Below are 22,584 nucleotides of genomic sequence, written 5' to 3'. Positions count from 1 at the left end.
ATAGATTACTTTGATTATTTAATTTCGGTTTGCAATTTCAATAAAAGCCTAATTTTTACAACCCCCTTTTTTTTTTTTCTTTGGAATACCTCCCAAGTAACAAGCATTTTCCTATCAATTTTCCTATAGGGTGTGTGAGAGGGGTGGATAACCCCAGATAAGCCAAAATGCTTGTTTTATTATCTTTTGTTTGGCCCCCGCCCAGTCTCTCTCTCTCTCTAGTCTATTGTAGATGGTTAAGAAACCATCCGCGTTGTTTTTTTTTTTGGGTGAGGCTAGTGCAGCCGCGCCCCACTCTTTTTCAATTTTGCAACAACCCCACTTTTCCTTTTTTTTTTTTTTATTTTTAGAATCCAACGGTTTCTTTAGTCAAGGTAGAAACCAGGATCATGCATATTATGTTCCATGCCCCTCAGGGAATCTAATAACGCATTTCCCAACCAATCCTAGCTCCTTCTTACCTCCCCTCCCCCGCACATATAGGCATGCATTGAAAGGGGGAAGGAGGAGGGAAAGGACTGAGGGCTTAATTTTTAGCTTATCAGTGCAGACTCTTACATTTTTCTGCAGCATTGTTTTGTGTTACTGAGCCACATATCTCTTTAAAGATAAGAGGTAAAATATACTCAAAAAATACGCCGAGCTTGAAAAGTGATGTGAGGACGAAATTTTCTACACACGGGTTTGATTATAAAAACCATGTGTAGAGCTGTTGCAAATCTTGTCTGCTATGAAAAGAACCATTCAACTTAATTCATTTTCACCCAAACTTTGCAAAGAGTTGAGTTAAAAAACACACTTTTTAAAAAAAAAAACAAAAAGAACGAAATGTCTAAAACTGTCACTTTTGAACAATTTTTAACCAAGGATCCACTTGACAATTATGGAGATATAGAGCTCTACAAGAGCAAGTACCTCCCTTTGATTAAGAAATATAACCAAAGATTAGAAGAAAATATTCTCGATGAGTATAAGATTGACTTGCCAAAACCAAGGGATGAGTTGATTGCAGAGCAATTTGATGCTGTTGATTATTTATACAAGGCTAAATTGTTAACTGAAAGAGAATTTGAAATTACTGATTCCTCTGCTACAAAAATTGTTTCTGAAATTGCCAATGGTAATTGGACTTGTGCTGAAGTTTTCACTGCTTTTGCTAAGCGTGCTACTATTGCTCATCAATTTACCAATTGTGCTCATGAGCTTTTCACTAAAGAAGGTTTGGAAAGAGCAAAGGAATTGGATGAGTACTACAAGGCTAATGGTAAGACTGTTGGCCCACTTCACGGGTTACCAATATCTCTCAAGGAGTTTATTTCTTTGAAAGGAAAAGTTACTCATGGTGGATACGCTGCTTTTGTTGAGAACATTGCTGAAGATGATTCAGTTACTGCCAAGATTTTGAAAGATGCGGGTGCTGTATATTATATCAGAACAACCCAGCCATTAACCTTGATGCAGTTGGATTCAGAGAATAATTATAGTGGATTCACCAAAAATCCATTCAACTTGTTGTTATCCAGCGGTGGCTCGTCATCAGGTGAAGGTGCAGTTGTTTCATTTGGTGGGTCCACCCTTGGTGTAGGATCAGATATTGGTGGCTCAATTAGATCGCCTGCAGGTTTCTCTGGCTGTCATGGTTTTAGACCAACAACGAGAAGAATCTCTAACTTTGGTAATGTTGCAAATTACACAGGACAAGAATCCGTTTCTCCAGTCACTGGTCCATTGGGAAGATCAGTTTCTGATATTGAGCTTTTTATGAAGACTTATATTAATGAAGGAAAACCATGGAATTACGACACTTGGTCAATTCCAATGTTATGGAGAGATGTGCCTAAACCAAAAGCAGATCAATTGACCATTGGTGTAGTTAGAGATGATGGATTTGTGAGACCATCTCCACCAATCAGACGTGGAATAGATGTAGTTGTTTCCAAATTGGAAGCTGCTGGTGTTAAAGTTGTTCCATTTGTACAAAAGAATGCCAAGTTGGCTTATGAAACAGTTCACAAGATGTATACTTGTGATGGAAATGATGAGAGTCGTTCTTTAATTGCAAAGAGTGGTGAGCCCATTCCAAAATTGACAAAATGGAGTTTGAACTATGGTGATGGTGCTAGAGTTTATACTGCTGCTGAGAACAGACATTTGAATACTATAAGAGACGATTTAAGAGAGGAGTACAATAAGTTCTTTATGGACAACAAGGTTGATTTCATCTTATCTCCACTTTACAATAACGTTGCCCCACACTCAGGAGAAGTGTACAACTGGTCATACACCTCGATCTTTAATATCTTGGACTTGCCAACATTGGCTTTCCAAACTGGATTGAGACAAGACCCAGAGTTGGATGTATGGACAGAAGAAGACAAGAAGCACGTGTATAGATCAGATTTGGAACAATTAGAAAATGAAAACTACAAGCCAGATGAGTTCAAGGGTGCACCAATTGCTTTGCAATTGAGTGGAAGAAGATACTTTGATGAAGAGGTTCTTGCTTCTGCTAGACTTATCATTGATGACATTTTGAAGGTTGATCTTTTCAAGCACTAGAGAGAAAAAAATCAGAATGAAAGATTATAGGAAGTTATGTTGAATGAAAAAAAGGTTGTACCTATGAAATGGACTTGCATTTTTGTAATATTTGCCGACACTATCGAGCAGACGACACTATCGAGCGAAGCGAGATAGTGTCACTAGTGTCTGTCAATGTAGCTCCACTATCTCGCTCTGCTCTATAATGTCGTCTGCTCGATGGTGTCACAAGTGTCTGTCAATGTAGCTCCACTATCTCTCTCTACCGAACTATCGAGCAGATGACACTATCGAGCAGAGCGATATAGTGGTGCAACACTTTGTAGCTTGTTACGACGCTAGTGACACTATCAAGCGAAGCGAGATAATGGAGCAACACTTTATAGACACTATCTCGCTTCGCTCGATAGTGTCATCTGCTCGATAGTGTCGTCTACTCGATAGTGGAGCGGGGGAGCTTTTAAATTTGATCAGCAAATTTACGCGCTAACTATATAAACGGTAAAATCCAAGCAATAATTAAAAAACAAATCCGTCAATCTAAAACAAAATTATGCTTAAACACTTTTTTACGAGATGCTGATAAACACAGATTAAAGATATAGATTTTGTAACCAAGAGGAATAGACTTTATACAAGTTCTTGTCCATTGTGCAGATACTAATTTTTCAGGTAATGTAAGTAAAGTGTTCAAAACAATAGCTTCAGCTATTCATAGATAAGATAATGTATTATTCTACCATTCTGGGACCCAGCCACATTTATTCAACCCTCTCCTCTTTTTCTTCCCCCACCCCTTCCCTTCCCTTCTGGCCCCTCTCGTCCCGCTTTTGTGCCCCCCTCGCGCACTGTACTTCTTACCCAATCACACCCCCCCCCCCCCAAAAAAAAAAAAAAAAAAAAAAGAAAAAGTGGGGATGCCTTTTCGAGAAATGTTTTTCTTTCTATACATATTTTTTTCTTATTTAGATTAAGCGCTTCATTCGTCTGAGTTATGCGAGATAAGCAATTTTTAGTACGCGCTATCGGGAAACCATACGCGGTTATGATTCTCCTGCCTAATTGAGAGCCTCGTATGAAATTTAATTCCGGATTTAAACAATAAAAGATAAACCCCAGTTTCTATATAAATAGACCCATCAAAAACCTAAATATGAGACATAAGCTATATGTAATCAGGTCTAGTTTTTACCTTTCCTTCCCTTCTTACTTTGTTGATTTTTCTTCTTTTTCTTTCCCTGTTTTTTCTTCAACATAACTAACTCCCCTTGAGATATCATGGCTACTGCACAATCGGAAGAACTCTATAAATCTTTCTTAACCAAAGACGATTTTTTTGGATATGAAGATCCAGAGAAATATGCCAAATATATCCCCAAATTAGAAGCATACAGACAAAGATTGGCCGATGCCATTCCCAAGGAATTGGCTACAACTTTACCAAAACCAAGGGATGAGTTGATTGCAGAGCAATTTGATGCTGTTGATTACTTGTACAAGGCTAAATTGTTATCACCAAAAGAGTTTGAAATTACCGATACTCCTGCTGCTACTTTATTACAGAATATTGCTTCTGGAAAATGGACTTCTGTCGAGGTGTTTAAGGCATTTGCTAAGCGTGCTATTTTGGCTCATCAGTTTACCAATTGTGCAATGGAGTTCTTTGTTGACGAAGGATTGAAAAGAGCTGAGGAATTGGACGCATACTATAAAGAGCATGGCAAAACTATGGGTCCCTTACATGGAATGCCCATATCGGTGAAAGAACATGTTGCATATAAGGGAAAACCTTTACATGCATGTTATGTTGGATTAATCGATAATATTGCCACTGAAGACTCTGTTGGTCTCCAAATTATGAAAAAAATGGGTGCTGTATTCTATGTTCGAACTTCCCAACCCCAAACACTTATGCAATTAGATTCAGGTAATAACTTTACTGGGTTGACCAAAAATCCATTCAACTTGTTGTTATCCAGTGGTGGCTCGTCTTCGGGAGAGGGTGCACTTGTTGCATTTGGTGGAAGTGTTATTGGTCTTGGTTCCGATATTGGTGGCTCGATTAGAGCCCCCGCTGCATATTCTGGGTGTCATGGTTTCAGACCAACAACTAGAAGAATTTCGTTAATGGGAGGTGCATCTGCTCTTGGTGGGCAAGAATCTGTACCTGCTGTAGCTGGACCATTTGCTAGAACTGTTGATGATATTGATCTTTGGATGAAACATTATATTAACGACGGTAAGCCATGGGACTATGATACCTGGTCAATTCCCATGCCTTGGAGGGAAGTTACAAAGCCAAACGCCAAAGATATCACCATTGCAGTGATTAGAGATGACGGATTGGTGAGACCATCTCCACCAATCAGACGTGGATTAAATGAAGTTGTCTCCAAATTGAAGGCTGCTGGAGTAAACGTTATTGAATTTACTCCACCCAATACAAAATTGGCGTATGAAACTATCAACAATATGTATACATGTGATGGTAACTATAAGCAGCGTGAAATGTTGGCTGAAAGTGGGGAACCATTGACCAAATTGACTAAATGGAATTTGAATTTCGGTCAAGGCTCAAAACATTACACTGTTTATGAAAATAGATCGTTGAACGTTATTAGAGATGAGTTGAGAACTGAGTATAACGACTATATGGTTAAGAATAAAGTTGACTTTATCTTATCGCCTGCTTACAACAACGTTGCACCACATTCAGAAGAGGTGTACAACTGGTCATACACGGCATTGTTTAACATCTTGGACTTGCCAACATTGGCTTTCCAAACAGGGTTGAGACAAGACCCAGAGTTGGATGTATGGACAGAAGAAGACAAGAAGCACGTGTATAGATCAGATTTGGAACAATTAGAAAATGAAAACTACAAGCCAGATGAGTTCAAGGGTGCACCAATTGCTTTGCAATTGAGTGCAAGAAGATACTTTGATGAAGAAGTTATAGGTGCTGGTAAATTGATTGTTGACGATATTTTGAAAGTCGACTTGCTTAAACAGTAATTTTGCTATAATAGAAAGACCCCCGATCGAGCAAAGCGAGATGGTGGAGCAACACTAGCTGCCGCTGACACTAGCTGCCGCTGACACTAGCTGTCGCTGACACTAGCTGCCGCTGCCACTAGCTGCCGCTGCCACTATCGGGGAATAAAAGAGATTGTGTTAGTCATAGTATAAAAGTTTATACACTATATAAAAAGAAGAAAGAAAAATACAAAAAGGAAAAACAAGGCTCCTACCCCTCTCTTTAATGGAAAGCGCAAAAACCCTGTTTTGAGAGTAAGCCGCTACGTTATCTCTAAAGCGCATTTTTTCAAGATCTAAGCGATTAATTCAATCAAGTAGTAGAATCAAACATTTTCAATCATTCTCTATATTGTTCTGCCCCCACCCTGCGATATCTATCACAACAGAGTCATGCCAATTGACCCACACTCCGAGGCATTGTTTCAATCCTTACTTGTAAATGATGATTTAACAGGATACGAAGATGCAGAAAAGTTTCAAAAATGGATCCCAGAAATAGAAGCATATAGGCAGAGATTAGCAGATTCCATACCTCAACAATTAGCCATTGAGCTTCCCAAACCTATTGATACTTTGATCGAAGAAGGGTTTGACTCAATTGAGTACTTGTACGATGCAAAACTACTTTCGTGTCACGAATTTGAAATCACCGATTCTTCAGGTCCAGTTGTATACAACAAAATAGCATCTGGTGAGTGGACTTCTGTCGAGGTGTTTAAGGCATTTGCTAAGCGTGCTGTTTTGGCTCATCAATTCACCAACTGTGCTGTAGAATTGTTTCTCGATGAAGGATTGAAAAGAGCAAAAGAGTTGGATGAGTACTACAATGCTAATGGCAAAACCATTGGGCCCTTACACGGTATACCTATTTCCTTAAAAGAACATGTTGCATTAAAAGGGAGGATTGGTCATATTGGATGTGTTTCATTATTAGACAACATTATGGAGAAAGATTCCGTTACCGCCAAAATTTTATATGACCTTGGTGCCGTATTTTACATTCGTACAAATGAGCCACAAGCTTTATTACATTTGGATTCTGGTAATAACATCACTGGCTTTACAAAATGCCCGTATAATTTGTTATTATCCAGTGGCGGCTCGTCTTCGGGAGAGGGTGCACTTGTTGCATTTGGTGGAAGTGTTATGGGTGTTGGCTCTGATATTGGTGGTTCGATAAGATCACCTGCTGCATTCTCTGGATGTCATGGTTTCCGACCAACTTCAAGAAGAATCAGCGGAAGGGGTGTTGTTGGAGGAGAAAGCGGACAAGAAAGTGTTGTTGGAGTTCTCGGTCCTTTAGCAAGAACAATTGAAGATATAAATCTCTTTATGAAGGCGTATATCAATAGTGGAGAACCATGGCAGTTGGATCCCTGGAGTTTACCGATGAAATGGAGAGATGTTGAAACTCCCAAGGTCTCCAATTTGAAAATCGCAGTAGTTAGAGACGATGGTGTAGTGCGAGTTTCACCACCAATACGGCGTGGTTTGAATGAGGTTGTTGCCAAATTGCAAAAAGCTGGTGCCAAGATTATTGAATTCACACCACCAAAGGCCCAATTAGCCTATGATACCGCAATGACGTTATATAATGCCGATGGTAACAAAGAATTGCGAGAATTATTCTCAGCTTCAGGGGAGCCTTTACCAAGACTCACCAAGTGGTATCTCAACGCAGGAAAGGGTACCAAGGAACACACGGCCTATGAGAACCGTGAATTAAACGCAACAAGAGATAGGCTTAGAGAAGAATACTCCGATTTCATGGTTGAACATAAAATCGATTTCATATTAGGTCCAGCTTATAATAACGTGGCACCAAAAACGGAACAGGTGTACAACGAGTCATATACCATTCTTTACAATTTATTGGATTTCCCAAGTTTAGTTTTCCAAACAGGGTTGAGACAAGACCCAAAGTTGGATGTATGGACAGAAGAAGATAAAAAACACAAGTATCGAAGTGGAATGGAAGAATTAGAAGATCGTAGCTATAATCCGGAAACATTTAAAAACGCTCCTATTGCCTTGCAATTGAGTGGAAGGCGGTATTTTGACGAAGAGGTTGTGGCTGGTGGGAAAGCAATTGTCGATCTCCTCAAGATTCATTCTACATAGCCCATATAAAGAAAAAGAAACTAATTAAAAAAAAAAATATCCATTTTAGATGTATTACCGGAATTATTATCTGCCGCTTGGTGTACAACTTAATTTTACATCTCGGATTTTAGTGTAGAGACAAGGGCGATATAATTTTCAATTATGTATTCGTCATAATGAAAGTATTAGTAATTATAGATATTTACATCTTGGAATTGTGCACTTACTAAAAAGCTTACTTTTAGTGGCTTCAAGCTCTCTGAATTACCCTTTTACCGACACTCACCTCTTACATAGCTTCCACCGACACCCACCTCTTATATACATAGCTGCCACCGACACTCACCTCTTACATGCATAGCAGCCACTGACGCTATCTCGCCCTGCTCGATAGTGTCATAATTAAGTTTGCCTATTCTTTTTTTCTAAAAAACTATATATAGTGGATATGTCAAAATAGGACACATTTCCATTCATTGCTACCGATTCAAATTCCCTGAAGAATAAGCCAGAAAATGGAATGTAGTTTCTTGTTCATACCATACCCTCTCTGTCCCAGGGGGAAAAAAAAAAAAAGCAAACCAGAGGTTTCAAAATGGACTTCCATTTGCGCACGGACCTCCGTCGTCACCAATGCATCAATCTACATAGCCTTAAAATAGCTCTGCAAGTTACACGCACATATGTTTACAAAGCAGCTAGTGGTATGCTCCAAGATTGCATATTTTCTCGTATACTTTATCCGCACATGCAATCTCAGCAAACTAGTAGTCAAGAAGCATTGAAATGGATCTTTTTTTTTTTTGCGGAACCTCATTTTGGTTATACCGTGCATAAGTGACATCATTGTTCCTCAGGCGATAGAAATGCCTCCCCTCTCTCTGATAGCTCGCACGTAGTGCGCCCTTACAGTGACGTACAAAACAAAGAATAATTATTCGGCAGTATGAACTACTAGAGAGGGGGTTTTTTTTTGTTTTTTTTTGATTGATTGCTCTCGTAATGTAATCCTTTGAGATTGTTTCTTCTAGACCAAAATGCTTTAGTTAAAGAGCATTTCTAGAAGAGCAGAGGCGCTTGAAATGCACTGTGTTGTAAATCGTTTTTTTACTTGGATACATGTTTTCTTCAACAATGTGATGGAATTGAGGAGGGTAGAGTGTGCTAGAGTGTGCTAGAGAATATATAAGCATTACCTTATCCTGGTAGACAATCCATCTGGACTTGTTACTTTTTCTTACTCTTACTACTCTTACTACTACTACTACTACTACTACTACTACTACTACTACTACTACTACTACTACTACATGTTACTCGTAACGATGAATTTGCATCATTTTATGAGCCTCTTGCAGGACGACATGTACTTGAATGAATCGCTACTTAGTGAAAAAGAATTTGTAATTACGTCGTTGCCTCCTCTCTACTTGGTGTCGAAGATATCAAAGGGGAAATATACTTCATCTGAAGTGACGGCTGCATTTATTAAGAAATATCTAATAATTCATAATATAGTGGCTCTTAGTCAACAATTAGAACGACATATGACAGAAGCTTTAGCTATGGCTAGGTTTTTAGATTGCTACTATGCAGACACTGGGAATAAAGTTATTGGACCATTGCATGGTCTTCCCATAAGTGAAACTCAGTTGGATACAGTTAAACAGTTGCTTGATTTTGAAGGGGATATTTTGGGCAATGTTAAATTGAATTTGTTCCAGTATGATTTGGAAAGCAATGTAGAGGGTGCTGTCTCTCCAAGACTGAAACATGCATCAATATACCCTACTATATCTTTGCAAGCTAGATGCTGAAAAACACTATCGAGCAACACTATCGAGCGACACTATAGAGCGAAGCGAGATAGTGGAGCAGCACTGTCTACACAGACACGGGTTTGATTGCATACCGTGTGTGTAATGAGGACGTTGCTTTTTTTGAAGGTTACAAGGTTATTGAAGGTTACAAGGTTATTGAGAAAAACAAGGTTATTGAAGATTACTAGGTTATTGAGAATTACAAGGTTATTCTTTTTTCAGTTCTTATAGATTTAATTGATATTAAGCTTTTATTCATTTCAATTCTGAGTTCAAGATTGACTTTTGCTTGTATTGTATCTCTAAAGTTGAGATGAATCAAATGTTGTTTGGACAATAATTTTATCAATTTTGGTGCAAATAAATAGGACAGTAAGGAAATTGACATTAATATTGGTCGCAGCTAGTGTGCTCGACTAGAAATCCACCTTGTCATTCTGATAAAGAATCCCAATTGGTCCCCAGAGAATGATATACTGTTGGCTTATGGCCTCCAGAGAGAGAAAGAGAGCAGTCCATAGTGTGTGTGTAGATAATGCTATCTCGATTTGATCAATAGTGTAGAGGTGGAGTTGTCGGTAGTAATATTTAGAGTACTATTGAGTTTGTGCCAAATTGGTGCAAAAAAGACTAGTCCATAGAGAAAGAGTAGATAGAGAAAGAGTAGCAAGAGAAAGAGTAGATAAAGACTAATCGAAAAAGAGAGAGCAGTCGATAGAGTGTAGATAGAGAGAGAGACTAGTTACCAAGGAAAAAGAGATGACAAGAGATAGCCACGAAGGAAAAAAGAGATTGCTACTAATTAATTTACAGAAAGCTTAGTGATATAGTAGTATAAACTATGTTGCCTACTCACTATCAAGGAACGGGATAGTGAGTCTCAGTGTTGAGAGGTAGGCGACTACTCACTATCGAGGAACGGGATAGTGAGTCTCAGTGTTGAGAGGTAGGCGACTACTCACTATCGAGGAACGGGATAGTGAGTCTCAGTGTTGAGAGGTAGGCGACCACTCACTATCGAGGAACGGGACAGTGAGTCTCAGTGTTGAGAGGTAGGCGACCACTCACTATCTCGTTCCTCGATAGTGAGTGTATCTACGCTACCAACAGGTTGTGATTCCATCGCACAAAAGAAAAACGAGACAGTAATTTCTATTACACGATTTTTCATAAAATGTATTACAACCTCATCGCTAAGGGCGCGCTCCATTATGGACTTTGACAAAGACGAGCTTGACTACCAGTCACACGACGACTCAGATGAGTTTGATGAGGATAAATTGACAAACGAAGAGTACGACTTATTATACAAGCAACTTGCACATTTAAAGTTAAAGTTAAAATCATACAATGACGAAATTTCAGAATGGGATCTTAAGGAGTCGTTATATTTCAATTACTTTGAAGTTGATCCGTCAATTGCCGAATTGAAATCCAAGTTTAAACCAAGTATGTATTAACACCCCCCCCTCCCCCTCCTCTCTTTCAACTGGGTACCACCCTTCTCACACATCCTTCTTCTTTATCCATTCAGCTTGCGCAATATGGCCAAAGAAAAACCTCTCGAAGTTTAATCTTTTTTCCTTGCTCGTTTTTTTCAATAGAGAAAAAAACCTATTGGGGGAAGTGGATATTGGAATCATTGTTTTCTTTAATTGCTAAAGAAGGTTTGTGGTTTATAAAGGGGAAATGTCGAAGCTAGCACAATTGGCAAAACTACGAGCTCAGCAGCGAGAAAGAGAGTTGAATAATGGGAAAAGCCAGGACATATTACCAGCTGAATCTCAGGCGAAATCGTCTCTGCAAGAATACATCGCCATAGGCATTGAGAAACCGATATCGAGTTCGAGTCGTCCTTCAACATTAGTCCAAAAGTCCAGATCTGGTCATTTCACCCAGCCTAATAAACTGCATACATCTATATTGGACCAATTTACTAGCGGTGCTAGCGGTACAAGCAGCACGTCGCTGGTAAATCGATCATTGCACTCGATACCACACTCGATACCACCGCGTTTGAGACATAAGAAGGAGCTGACCCAAGAGGAGAAAAAAGCTGTTGTTGTTGCTGCTGCTGCTGTTGCTGCTGCTGCTAAGCCAGCAACCGGGTACCAAATTGCATTTGATATTCAGTTGGACAGCTCAAAGTTGGCAAGTGCTCCAAGAATGGACATATCCGTTTTTTGGGTTTCCAACCCTTTCCCTTGCACGACAACCGAAAATGAGCAGAAAAGGAGAAGATTGTATGATTCCGTATTCCAGCCTATTACTAACTTTAGCATACCTATAGAGAAGATAGTCACGTCAAAGCAAAACTTTGTAGGAAAACCGTCACCAGATGATGAGGTGTTGAATGCGCAAAAGCAAGCATTTGACGCAATGAGCACATTGCAAATCAGCGATCAAGCAGCCGCAAAAAGTAAGCCAGCACCACCTAGACCGAAAGAGACAAAACCGTTCAAAAGTGTTGATATTGATAAAGAAATAGCTACGAACCCAAGCTACTGTAAACCACATAAATCGTTTATTGTCATTGGACATGTAGATGCTGGCAAGTCTACTCTCATGGGGAGATTACTCTTTGATTTCGGTATCGTTGATGCCAAAACGGTGAATAAATTGGTACGGGAAAGTGAAAGAATAGGAAAAGGTTCATTTGCATTAGCATGGATTATGGATCAAACACAAGAGGAAAGAAGCCATGGGGTCACAGTCGATATCTGTGCAACCGATTTTGAGATTGAATCTACTAAATTCACAGCAATAGATGCTCCAGGCCATAAGGATTTTGTGCCGCAAATGATCAGTGGTGTATCTAATGCCGACTTTGCTCTTTTGGTTATTGATTCAATCACCGGTGAATTTGAAGCTGGTTTTGCATTGGATGGCCAAACTAAAGAGCATACGATTTTGGCCAAGAATTTGGGAATCGAGAAGATATGCGTTGTTGTTAACAAAATGGATAAAGAAGATTGGAATGAACATAGGTTTGAAGCAATCAAGAGTCAAATGTTGGAATATTTAACTGGTTCAGATGTCGACTTCAAACCTGACCAAATTGATTTTATACCAATCTCGGGGTTGACTGGTAACAATGTGGTAAAACGAGATGCATCAGTAGATTCGTTTAAATGGTATGATGGTCAAACTTTGGCCCATTACCTCGAAAATGTATCTATTAACAGCGATGTTTCCAGAAAACAGGTAACAACTGAACCATTTTACCTTTCTGTGCATGACGTATACAAGGATAAAGGAGAATTGAAAGTGATTGGAAAAATCACAAGCGGCTACGTTGAAGCAGGAGAAACGATTATTACCTACCCAAGTGAGGAGACATTGCAAGTACAATCAATCAAAATTGCTAAAAATGACGTGGACTTTGCCATCAAAGGTCAGTTAGTCACGTTACTTTTCAAAACAAGTCATTTATCAAACGAATCAATAGATCAAATTAAAATAGGAGACGTGATAACCAAAATCGGTTCATCAATCAAGACGGTCAAGAAATTCATAGCGTCGCTACATTTGTTCAACATGGATAAACCATTACTTGTTGGTTCGCCATTTGTTTTATTTAGAAACAGTAGTCAAGTACCAGCTAGGATAACCAAGATTATCGAAATCACAAATTCTACAAAAAAGAAAAAGAAGATCTTACACTTGACTTCAAAGCAAACTGCTCGTGTGGAAATTGAAGTTGATAGCGGCGAATCATTACCGTTGACGACCTATGAAGAGAATGCCAAGTTGGGTAAGATTGTAATTAGAAGAGAAGGCAAAACAATTGGAGCAGGAACTGTTGTTTCAACTGATACAGTTTTATAATATTTTTTTTTTTTTTATTTTCATATAAATTTCAAGAAATCTATAATCACCAAAAGGCACCCTAGTATTATACAAATAGATACCAAATAATTCGTTCCTCTTTTATTTTTCCTAGTTGCTTGATTTAAGTTCTTGTTACCAGCAGCAACTTCCATTTCGACTTGAGAGTGAGAGTCCATTAAATTGTTGATTTGGTTACCTTGTTCCTGTAATTTGAAACTTAATTCATTTTGAATGTTTATGATGTCCATTATGGATTGTTGAATCTTGTCGACTTGCTTCAATTGCGAAGATTTCAAATTTAGTAATTCCTTATTCTCAACTTCTAATTCCTGTAACTGTTGCTGTGTCATTGTATCATTCACAGCTGCTACTCCTTCTCCTTCTCCTTCTTCTTTTTCATCAAGTTCCACTTTTTGTTGAATTTGATCCAAGTTGGTAAACACATCAGACTTGTTCAAACTCTCATCCATCATAATATCTTCATCCTCATCTATATTTTGAAAATTCAACAAGTTCAACTGCTTTTCACGCAGTATGCGCTTTCTTTGCATTAGTTCGAATTTCTTATTTACATGATTTAAATTTTCCATTAGGAAACGTAAAATCTGCATTCTATGTTTTGCTAACGTTGTGAAATATATATGTTGCTCGTCGTCAATGTTGGAAAAGGGAAACCATCTGTTTTTGGGTAGATGTTGTTCAACCATATTTTGACGTTTTGTCTCATACTCCTCCAACATTGAGAGTTTTTTGAAACATTGTTGTACTTTGAAACTGAAATCCTCATCTATCTTGTCCTTGGTCCTTAAACTCGACGTTGAATCCGTTATAGCCAAATAGTCTGATTTAATTTTGACTGTAAATTGATTGAGATTCGCTAGCACTTGGTAAAATTCAAGACATTCCTTAAGAAACGTGTCTTTTATTAGGTACAAAGGTTTTTCCTCTTCCTTTTTTAAACTCTTGGGCCTGAACTTTACTTCTGATTCAACTATATCTACACATTTTTGGAATTGCGGTGTTAGATCAGGCATGGTATTTATAGAGACACTCTACTATATTCTCTAGAAATCGATGGTATCTTCCTTTCAGCGTCTTCTTTTTAGTGCTTTCTTCCTGATATATATTCAATCTTTTGATTCACTACAGTTTTTTTTTCGTACCGCGAATTTTCAAAAGCAATAGCCAGGGCTGGGCCGGAGCCACGGCCCACGTCAATGGCCCAATTCATCTACCTACGGGCGAGAGCCAGAACGGCCAAATAAAACACGAAATTGATACTACATACTACTCCACTAGGGAGCTAAAGCCTGGGCCGTTGGTTCGAGGTTGATACTACATACTACTCCACTAGGGAGCTAAAGCCTGGGCCGTTGGTTCGAGGTTGATACTACATACTGCACCACTAGGGAGCAAAGCGAGCTAAAGCCTGGGCCGTTGGTTCGAGGTTGATACTACATACTGCACCACTAGCTCGCTTCGCTCGCTAGTGTCGCACTCTCAAGCAGAGAGGTAATCGATACACTTTGTAAACTCAACGGCATCTTCATGTCCACCAGAAAATTTCACTTTCACGGTTTCGGTCTCGTATACAATATTCCATCTTCCAGGAAACTGTTCACCATTTGGATTTGACGTGATTTTGTTATACTCCTTCTTTTCTGCAGGAGATAATCTTACGTACCTTGCGTACTCTGGAGCTCCTGGTTTAATTATATTATCGGCCTAGACTCAATAGTTAGTATTTGACTTTATCTTTTCTTTTTCTTTTTCCTTTTTTTATTTTTTATTATTTATTATTTTTTTCACATACTGCAATCATTGTGCCTGGGGCGATTAAGTTCAAAGTCTCCATTTCTCTCAAGTCTGGTACGTAGAGATCTTTCCAATGATCAATGAATACAAAATCAACAGACTTGTATTCACCATGTTGTTTCAATCTTTCTTGAAAAGCAACTAAATTAAAAGCAGCTTTACCAACTATAATCTCAATTTTCTTTGATAATCCTGCAAGATTAATCACATCAGTAGCAATTTTAGCAAATTCGGGATTTTCTTCAAAACTGAAATACTTTGCTTCAGGGTCCTCAATTAGTTCATTTGCGAAAAGAACAGCCGAATAGCCTAAATATCCACCTAATTCTATAAATCTCTTAGGTTTCTGTGCCCTAATATGATTGATTATCAAATTTCCCTTTTCCCTACCAATATCCATAAATCTTTCAGGATATTCATCAATTACCTTAATCACCTCTAAAGGTTTACCTTTAATTGCATCTTTTTTCTCTTGAGGTAAGTTTAAGATATAATCGTGAAACTTTTGCTCTTTAGACTCTTGAGACATCTCTCAAATGTTAATAAACCGTTTTGTATTCTCAACAAACTATTTGAATTCAGTTAACAAACAATCATTGAGTTTTTATGTAGGGGAGGGGGGGGGGGGGGGGGTATCTCCCTTTTAACAATTTTTTTTTTCNCGAAGACTCCGGGTTCGAGTCCCGGGTAGGGTTTTTTCATTTTTTTTTTCCTTCAAGATCCCGAAGTAGCCTTGATCGGACCGAGTTGGAACGAGAAAAACTGTTGGATATGGTGGGGATACGGTGCAATTCTGGGCCCAGACAGCGGCTATTGAAGGCAATCAAAATTTCGTTTTCGGCTTTTATCTCAAAAGCTCATCGCACTCAGCCAAACACAATTTTTTTAGGTCAAGATGGATCGATATCTTACAAAGTAAACCAAGGTATTTCAGCAAGATACAGTTTATTTACTACTTTTTTGTAGATATCACTGAAGAGATATATTTTTTTTAACCTTTTTTGAGCGACTTTTCTTTAATCTATTGGTTTTGTAGAAATTCTTGCAGAATTAGTCAATGACGGTATAGGGACGTCTAAGTTATTGACTGTAAAGAGAAGGTGTGTTAGTAGCTACTTTAAGGGGAGAGCAGTGAATACCCATTTTTTCAGTAAAATTGATCGTAGTAACGAAAAAAAGGGTAAACAAAAAGGAAGAGTCTGGGGAAAGGACGAGTCTGTGAAAAGGAAGAGTCTGTGAAGGAAGAGCTGGTGAAAGGACGAGCTGGTGAAAAGAAGAGCTGGTAAAAGGAAGAGCTGGTGAAAGGAAGAGCTGGTGAAAGCAAGACCTGGTGAAAGGAAGAGCTGGTGAAAAGAAGAGCTGGTGAAAGAGGAGTTTGCAAAAAGAGCAAGGACTTGTTATTCCTGATAAATAAGAGAGATGAACTTCTCCCCAGCAGAACCAAGCTCATGTACTAGCTCCAGTGGTAGTTCCACTAATGCTAATTTGCTAGCCAAGTTTAAAGAGCTCAAATGCAAAAGATTAGAAACAGTAAAGCTCAACAAACTAGATGTGGCTCAGGAAAACAGGCGGCAAAAGATTTCACCACAAAGTAAACAACAGTCGCTGCCACAACAGTCGCTGCAACGACAGCAGCATGCTCTGGATGATATAGAAAGAGCTATGGAATATACTATAGAGGAGTGTGAAAAATGGCATGAAAAGCAGCAAAAAAAGGCACATCATGCAATCCAGAATCAAACAAAATTGGCCGAAGCATCATATTACAAGGAAATCAGTAATATGGTCATTGATAAAGAAACTTACAAGGCGCAAAGGGAGAGGCTCATGAAAGTAGAGGGGAATATGGATAGAAATGATGAAGAAACAACTATTATTACTACTATCGCCGTGCCATCTGAAGCAACGAAACAGGAAGTTAGTCAAATAATGAAGGAGTCACGAGATAGAAAATATATCAAAAAGAAGAGAAGGAGACAAGATGAGCTTTTGAATGTCGATGGTTTTATCAATGAAAAGAATAAACAATTTAACATGAAATTAAATCGACAGTTTCAGTCCCGTGACAACACTATCGAGCAAAGCGAGGACACTATCGAGCAAAGCGAGATAGTGGAGCACTGAGGACACCATCGAGCAAAGCGAGATAGTGAAGCAATGAGGACACCATCGAGAGAAGCGAGATAGTGAAGCACTGAGGACACCATCGAGAGAAGCGAGATAGTGAAGCACTGAGGACACCATCGAGCAAAACAAGATAGTGAAGCAATGAGGATACCATCTCGCTTTGCTCGATAGTGGAGCGCTGATGACACCATCTCGCTTTGCTCGATAGTGAAGCAATGAGGATACTATCTCGCTTTGCTCGACAGTGAAGCAATGAGGATACCATCTGGCTTTACTCGATAGTGAACCATGAGGACACCATCTCGCTATGCTCGATAGTGGAGCGCTGATGACACCATCTCGCTTTGCTCGATAGTGGAGCGCTGATGACACCATCTCGCTTTGCTCGATAGTGGAGGGCTGATGACACCATCTCGCTTTGCTCGATAGTGGAGGGCTGATGACACCATCTCGCTTTGCTCGATAGTGTCATCGATGGTGTCATCGATGGTGTCGCCGTGTATAACTATATCCAACAATAAACTTCTCTGCAATTTTTTCAAAGCTCTTGGTGAAAAAAAAACAAAAAAAAAAATTGGTGAAATATTCAATACTAGACTAGAAGTTAACTAGTTCAGCATCCAGCATAGGTTCAACAAGACAGCCATTTACAATACATTTGCTATATTGCATTTTAGAATTCTAGCTTTTTTTATCATTACATTTTAGTCTCTCTCTTGCTCCTGGCTGATTTAAGGGCCATTGGAAAAGCTCATTGAATTCGAATAATGTCGATGGAAGAAGAGCCCGAAATTGATAATAGACTTAAAGACCAATCGCGGTCGGAAGAAGAAGGAGAAGGAGAAGACTTACAAAACTCTTCAGTTGCTGACTCGTCTGAGGAAGACGAAGACGAAGAGGAGGACGAAGAGGCAATTCAGAAAGTTCGTGAAGGTTTTATTGTCGATGATGAAGAAGACGCCGTTGAATCTAGAAGACGGAAGAAGCATAAGAAGAGGAGAAGAGAAAGAGAAAAAACCGAACAAGACGATGCATTGGATGAGGATGATCTTGAGTTGCTTTTGGAAAATTCAGGTGCAAAACTTACACGTCCACAAGGTGGTAAGTTTAAGCGTTTGAAACGAAAGCAAGCGGAAGAAGCCGACGATGGTGGTGGTGAAGAAGGAGAGGATGAAGCCTCGTCAAAAAGGAAGAAGAAAGAAGCTGAACGTGAAAGGCGACTTGAAAGAGGATTGCAGAATATTTTCTCCGAGGATGAGGACGAAGATGAACTTAGTGGAAACGACGAAGAGGAAGGTGATTTAAGAAGCGATGATGATGATGACGAAGGTCTACAGAGAGCTACTCGACCTCTGGTGTTGGGAGAGTTTGAGGATTTTATTGAGCTGGAGGAGGATTCTGATGAAGACGCCGAGACCAGAGCCGAAAGGAAAAGAGAAAGGCAAAAACTAAAGCGAAGAGGAAGAAAATTAGACACTTCAAAATTGACCGATGTCGATAGAAAGAGTTTACAAGAGTTATTTGAAGTTTTTGGAACTGGAGATGAATATGACTGGGCACTAGCAGCACAAGAGGAGGCTATGGACGAGGAAGGCAGCAGAGAAGATCCAACTACTTTGGAAGCTGTATTTGAAAACTCAGAGTTGAAAGAAAGAATGTTGACCGAGGAAGATAACTTGATAAGGATTATTGATGTTCCAGAAAGATACCAAAAATACCGCAGTGCATTAACTTATATCGACTTGGACGACGATGAGCTTAGTTGTGAGAAAGAATGGATAGCTGATATTTTGTACAATGAAAAACATGGTGTTTTTAGTGAATTTGAAAAGGAGTTTAAGAATGCTGTTGGTGAAATAGTTGAGCTTGTTGCGAGACATTCCTTTGAAGTTCCATTCATCTGGGCCAATCGTCGAGATGCCGCCTTGTTTTCTGAGGAGATTATAAAGAACGGAGAACCAAAACAACAAGTTGTTAAACTTTTGTTTGAGGAAGATTTGTGGAGAATTGTGCAATTGGACTTGGAGTACCATTCTCTTTACGAGAAAAGATTGAATGTTGAAAAGATGGTCGACACGATGAAAATCGAAGATGACTTAACGAAAGATATCAAATCTTTGAACACTATGGTGGCAATTCAAGATATACACGATTACATTCAATTCACTTATACCAAGGAAATTAGAGAATCTAACGGTAGTGGCGAAGTTGAAAGAGAAGGAGAAAGAGAAGGAGAAAGAGAAGGAGAAAAAGAAAGAGAAGGAGAAGGGGAAGGAGAAGGAGAAGGAGAAGGAGAAGGAGAAGGAGAAGGAGAAGGAGGAGAAAGGGTTAATGGCACGCTGCATGATGCAAAGAATAGAAAACACTCCAAATACGCTTTGTTTGAGCGTATAAGATCGAATATACTATATGATGCAGTTAAGGCTTATGGTATTAATGCTAAACAATTTGGTGAAAATGTCCAAGTTCAAAGTCTAAGTGACTTTACTAGTGATATAAGACAACACGCTACAGATGATTCTCATGAGACCCCAGACGATATTATAGACCGTTTGGTTGATGACGACGATGTGATCTTCAAAGATGAAAAAACCGCTAGAGATGCTGTGCGTCGTACTTTTGCAGAAGAAATTTTTCATAACCCAAAGATTCGACAAGAGGTACGAGCCACTTACAAGTCTTATGCACTGGTAAGTGTTGCGTTGACTGATAAAGGTAGGACCGCCATTGATAACTATAGTCCATATGCGGATATCAAATATGCAATCAACAGATCTCCTGCAGACTTGGTGAAAAACCCTGATGTCTTCCTAAGAATGCTTGAAGCTGAAGAGAAAGGGTTAGCAGTTATTAAAGTGGAGACGGAAGGTTTTGATAATTGGTTTGAGTTCATTTTCAAGTGTTTAAAATCAGATGGATTATCTGAGGTGTCTGAGTTGTGGAACAAGGAAAGAGAAGTTGTTTTACGCATGGCTTTTCAAAAGCTATGCAGTATGGTTGCATTGAATACTAAAGAAGATTTACGTCGAGAATGTCAAAGACTAGTTGCAAGAGAAGTTAGGAAATCGTTCCTGGACAAGTTAGATCAAGCTCCGTTCACTCCTTATGGGTATGACTTGGGTACAATACCAAGTGTGTTATCTTTGACATTTGGCCAAGGTGATTACGACAGTGCTGTTGTAGGAGTATTTATGAGGGATTCTGGTTCAATCAAAGATTATTTCAAATCTCAACATAACCCGACAAACAGTCGTGAGAAAGAAGAAAGCTTTAGTGCTCAATTGAAAGAGTTTTTTGACAAGAATTTGGCGCATGAGAAACCTGATGTGATAGTTATTTCAGGGTTTAATGCGAATACCAAAAAGTTGTATGATGTTGTGAAGAGGTTTGTGGAGGTAAATGGTATTTTGGCTAGTGTTGATGGAGAAATGCTGCAGAAAACTCAAGAACCGCCTTTGTTGAGTGTAATTTGGGGACAAGACGAAACAGCTCGGTTGTATCAAAACTCTGAAAGAGCAAGATTGGCATTCCCAGAAAAGCCCACCTTGGTGCGATATGCTATTGGTGTAGCCAGATACGTGCAAAATCCATTATTAGAGTATATTTCTTTGGGAGATGATATTTTGTCATTAACATTCCATCAGCACCAAAAGCTTATACCAAAAGATCTTGTTAAAGATGCTTTGGAGTCAGCTTATGTGGACGCAGTCAACGCTCTTGGCTTGGACATTAATGTTGCCATGCGCAACCCCTATGTTGCACAAATGTTGCAGTACATTGCAGGATTTGGTCCGCGTAAAGCATCTGGATTGTTAAGAAATATGGAAACAAAAATGATAACGAGCTTGGCAACAAGGCAGGACTTGATTGAATTGGAATTGACGCCAGCAAACATTTTTCAAAATTGTGCTTCATTTTTGAAAATACCTTACGATGAGACTGCAAATGTAAGTTCATCATCAATTGAACTTTTGGATGCTACAAGGATCCACCCTGAGGATTATGGGTTAGCGCGTAAGCTTGCTGGTGATGCACTTGATTTGGACGAAGAAGATATTGCCGCGTTGGAGAAAGAAGGTGGAGTAATTGCACAGTTGTACGAAGAAGGTACTCTGCGCCTTGATGGTTTGAATTTGAGTTCATATGGAGAACAGTTGGAAGGAAGTTTAGGTAAGAAGAAATACGCTACTGTGAGAATGATCAAAGAGGAGTTGATCAATAACTATGTGGAGTTGAGAAATGCATTCAAAAAATTACTGGACTTTGAAGCATTCAACATGTTGACAGGTGAAACGCCCGCAACATTTGGAAAAGACTCAATTGTTCCAGTTACAGTTATCAAGTTGGGAAAGAATTTCCAAGATCCAAATTCGAGAGTGAGATGGGCCAAGGTTGTAACCCCATCATTGATTCAAGCAAACATTGAACAAGACAAAATTCGAGATCTTGACTTGCAGCAGGGTCAAACTTACCAGGCAGTAGTATTAGAAGTATTCTATGATTCTTTTACTGCAGCTATGAGTTTGTTACCAGAAGATATAAAACGTGCTTCAATTCCTAGAATACAAAAAGTTGGCGGTAAGTGGGATTTTAGAGCCGAGGAGGAAGACTGGGCAAAAGAACACGAAAAGGAACAAGCAAAAAAGGCCTTCACCAGAAACATACAGCATCCATTGTACCGTAACTTTAATTACAAGCAAGCAGAAGAGTACTTGGCGCCACAAAGCTTGGGTGATTGTATCATCCGTCCATCCTCCAGAGGACCAGAGTTTTTAACAATAACATGGAAGGTGGGCAACAATTTGTTCCAGCACTTATTGGTTGAAGAGCGGAAAAGAGGTAGAAAGGAGTACATTGTTGAAGGAAAATCTTATTCTGATTTGGATCAGTTAATTTTCCAACATATACAAGCCATTTCAAAGAAGGTGGATGACTTGGTGCGTAATCCGAAATTCAGAGAAGGTACTCTTGCTGAAGTTCACGATTGGTTGGAATCATATACCAAAGCTAATCCGAAAAACTCAGCTTATGTGTTTTGTTATGACCATAAAACACCTGGAAGTTTTTTGCTATTGTTCAAAGTAAATGTTCATACTCCAATTGCTACCTGGCATGTACGTACAGTTACAGATGGGTACGTATTAAAGGGTCTCAACTATAACACAGTGATGAATTTATGTAATGGTTTCAAACAGCAATTCAAAACTTTACAACAAAGACAAAAACCTCAGAGTCACCACTACTCTTACAATTATTAACAGTACGTAAATGTATTGTATGTGTATAAATAATAAATAAAAAGAAAATG

The 22,584-nt window shown here is 39.0% G+C and overlaps 9 protein-coding genes across 9 annotated transcripts; 7 read left to right on the top strand and 2 right to left on the bottom strand. All coding sequences in view use genetic code 12, as the record gives it.

Moving 5' to 3' along the window:
- Positions 1 to 828: 828 nt before the first annotated feature.
- On the top strand, positions 829 to 2,559 carry KGF56_000722 (uncharacterized protein; the record flags this gene model as incomplete). The annotated part of the gene is made up of 1 exon (XM_049326663.1): positions 829 to 2,559. One exon carries the CDS (start codon positions 829 to 831, stop codon positions 2,557 to 2,559), a length of 1,731 nt encoding a protein of 576 aa, XP_049182335.1.
- Positions 2,560 to 3,819: 1,260 nt separating this feature from the next.
- On the top strand, positions 3,820 to 5,556 carry KGF56_000721 (uncharacterized protein; the record flags this gene model as incomplete). Its single annotated transcript, XM_049326662.1, has 1 exon — positions 3,820 to 5,556. The coding sequence occupies one exon, from the start codon at positions 3,820 to 3,822 to the stop codon at positions 5,554 to 5,556; it is 1,737 nt and encodes a 578-aa protein (XP_049182334.1).
- Positions 5,557 to 5,970: 414 nt separating this feature from the next.
- On the top strand, positions 5,971 to 7,701 carry KGF56_000720 (uncharacterized protein; the record flags this gene model as incomplete). Its single annotated transcript, XM_049326661.1, has 1 exon — positions 5,971 to 7,701. The coding sequence occupies one exon, from the start codon at positions 5,971 to 5,973 to the stop codon at positions 7,699 to 7,701; it is 1,731 nt and encodes a 576-aa protein (XP_049182333.1).
- Positions 7,702 to 8,993: 1,292 nt separating this feature from the next.
- On the top strand, positions 8,994 to 9,500 carry KGF56_000719 (uncharacterized protein; the record flags this gene model as incomplete). The annotated part of the gene is made up of 1 exon (XM_049326659.1): positions 8,994 to 9,500. The coding sequence occupies one exon, from the start codon at positions 8,994 to 8,996 to the stop codon at positions 9,498 to 9,500; it is 507 nt and encodes a 168-aa protein (XP_049182332.1).
- Positions 9,501 to 10,714: 1,214 nt separating this feature from the next.
- On the top strand, positions 10,715 to 13,331 carry KGF56_000718 (ribosome dissociation factor GTPase; the record flags this gene model as incomplete). Its single annotated transcript, XM_049326658.1, has 2 exons — positions 10,715 to 10,952; positions 11,206 to 13,331. The coding sequence occupies 2 exons, from the start codon at positions 10,715 to 10,717 to the stop codon at positions 13,329 to 13,331; spliced, it is 2,364 nt and encodes a 787-aa protein (XP_049182331.1).
- A 20-nt stretch (positions 13,332 to 13,351) lies between these two features.
- On the bottom strand, positions 13,352 to 14,368 carry UFE1 (Ufe1p; the record flags this gene model as incomplete). Its single annotated transcript, XM_049326657.1, has 1 exon — positions 13,352 to 14,368. One exon carries the CDS (start codon positions 14,366 to 14,368, stop codon positions 13,352 to 13,354), a length of 1,017 nt encoding a protein of 338 aa, XP_049182330.1.
- A 466-nt stretch (positions 14,369 to 14,834) lies between these two features.
- Positions 14,835 to 15,678, bottom strand: KGF56_000716 (uncharacterized protein; the record flags this gene model as incomplete). Its single annotated transcript, XM_049326656.1, has 2 exons — positions 14,835 to 15,059; positions 15,148 to 15,678. The coding sequence occupies 2 exons, from the start codon at positions 15,676 to 15,678 to the stop codon at positions 14,835 to 14,837; spliced, it is 756 nt and encodes a 251-aa protein (XP_049182329.1).
- An 890-nt stretch (positions 15,679 to 16,568) lies between these two features.
- KGF56_000715 (uncharacterized protein) lies at positions 16,569 to 17,273 on the top strand (the record flags this gene model as incomplete). Its single annotated transcript, XM_049326655.1, has 1 exon — positions 16,569 to 17,273. One exon carries the CDS (start codon positions 16,569 to 16,571, stop codon positions 17,271 to 17,273), a length of 705 nt encoding a protein of 234 aa, XP_049182328.1.
- A 770-nt stretch (positions 17,274 to 18,043) lies between these two features.
- On the top strand, positions 18,044 to 22,534 carry SPT6 (chromatin-remodeling histone chaperone; the record flags this gene model as incomplete). Its single annotated transcript, XM_049326654.1, has 1 exon — positions 18,044 to 22,534. The coding sequence occupies one exon, from the start codon at positions 18,044 to 18,046 to the stop codon at positions 22,532 to 22,534; it is 4,491 nt and encodes a 1,496-aa protein (XP_049182327.1).
- Between the last annotated feature and the right edge of the window lie 50 nt (positions 22,535 to 22,584).

Source organism: Candida oxycetoniae (assembly GCF_023343755.2).
Source record: "Candida oxycetoniae strain CBS 10844 chromosome Unknown scaffold6, whole genome shotgun sequence".
In the NCBI taxonomy this organism is placed as follows: domain Eukaryota; kingdom Fungi; phylum Ascomycota; class Pichiomycetes; order Serinales; family Debaryomycetaceae; genus Lodderomyces; species Lodderomyces oxycetoniae.
Note: the sequence above shows the minus strand (reverse complement) of the source record. Positions and strands in the feature narration are given on the sequence as shown.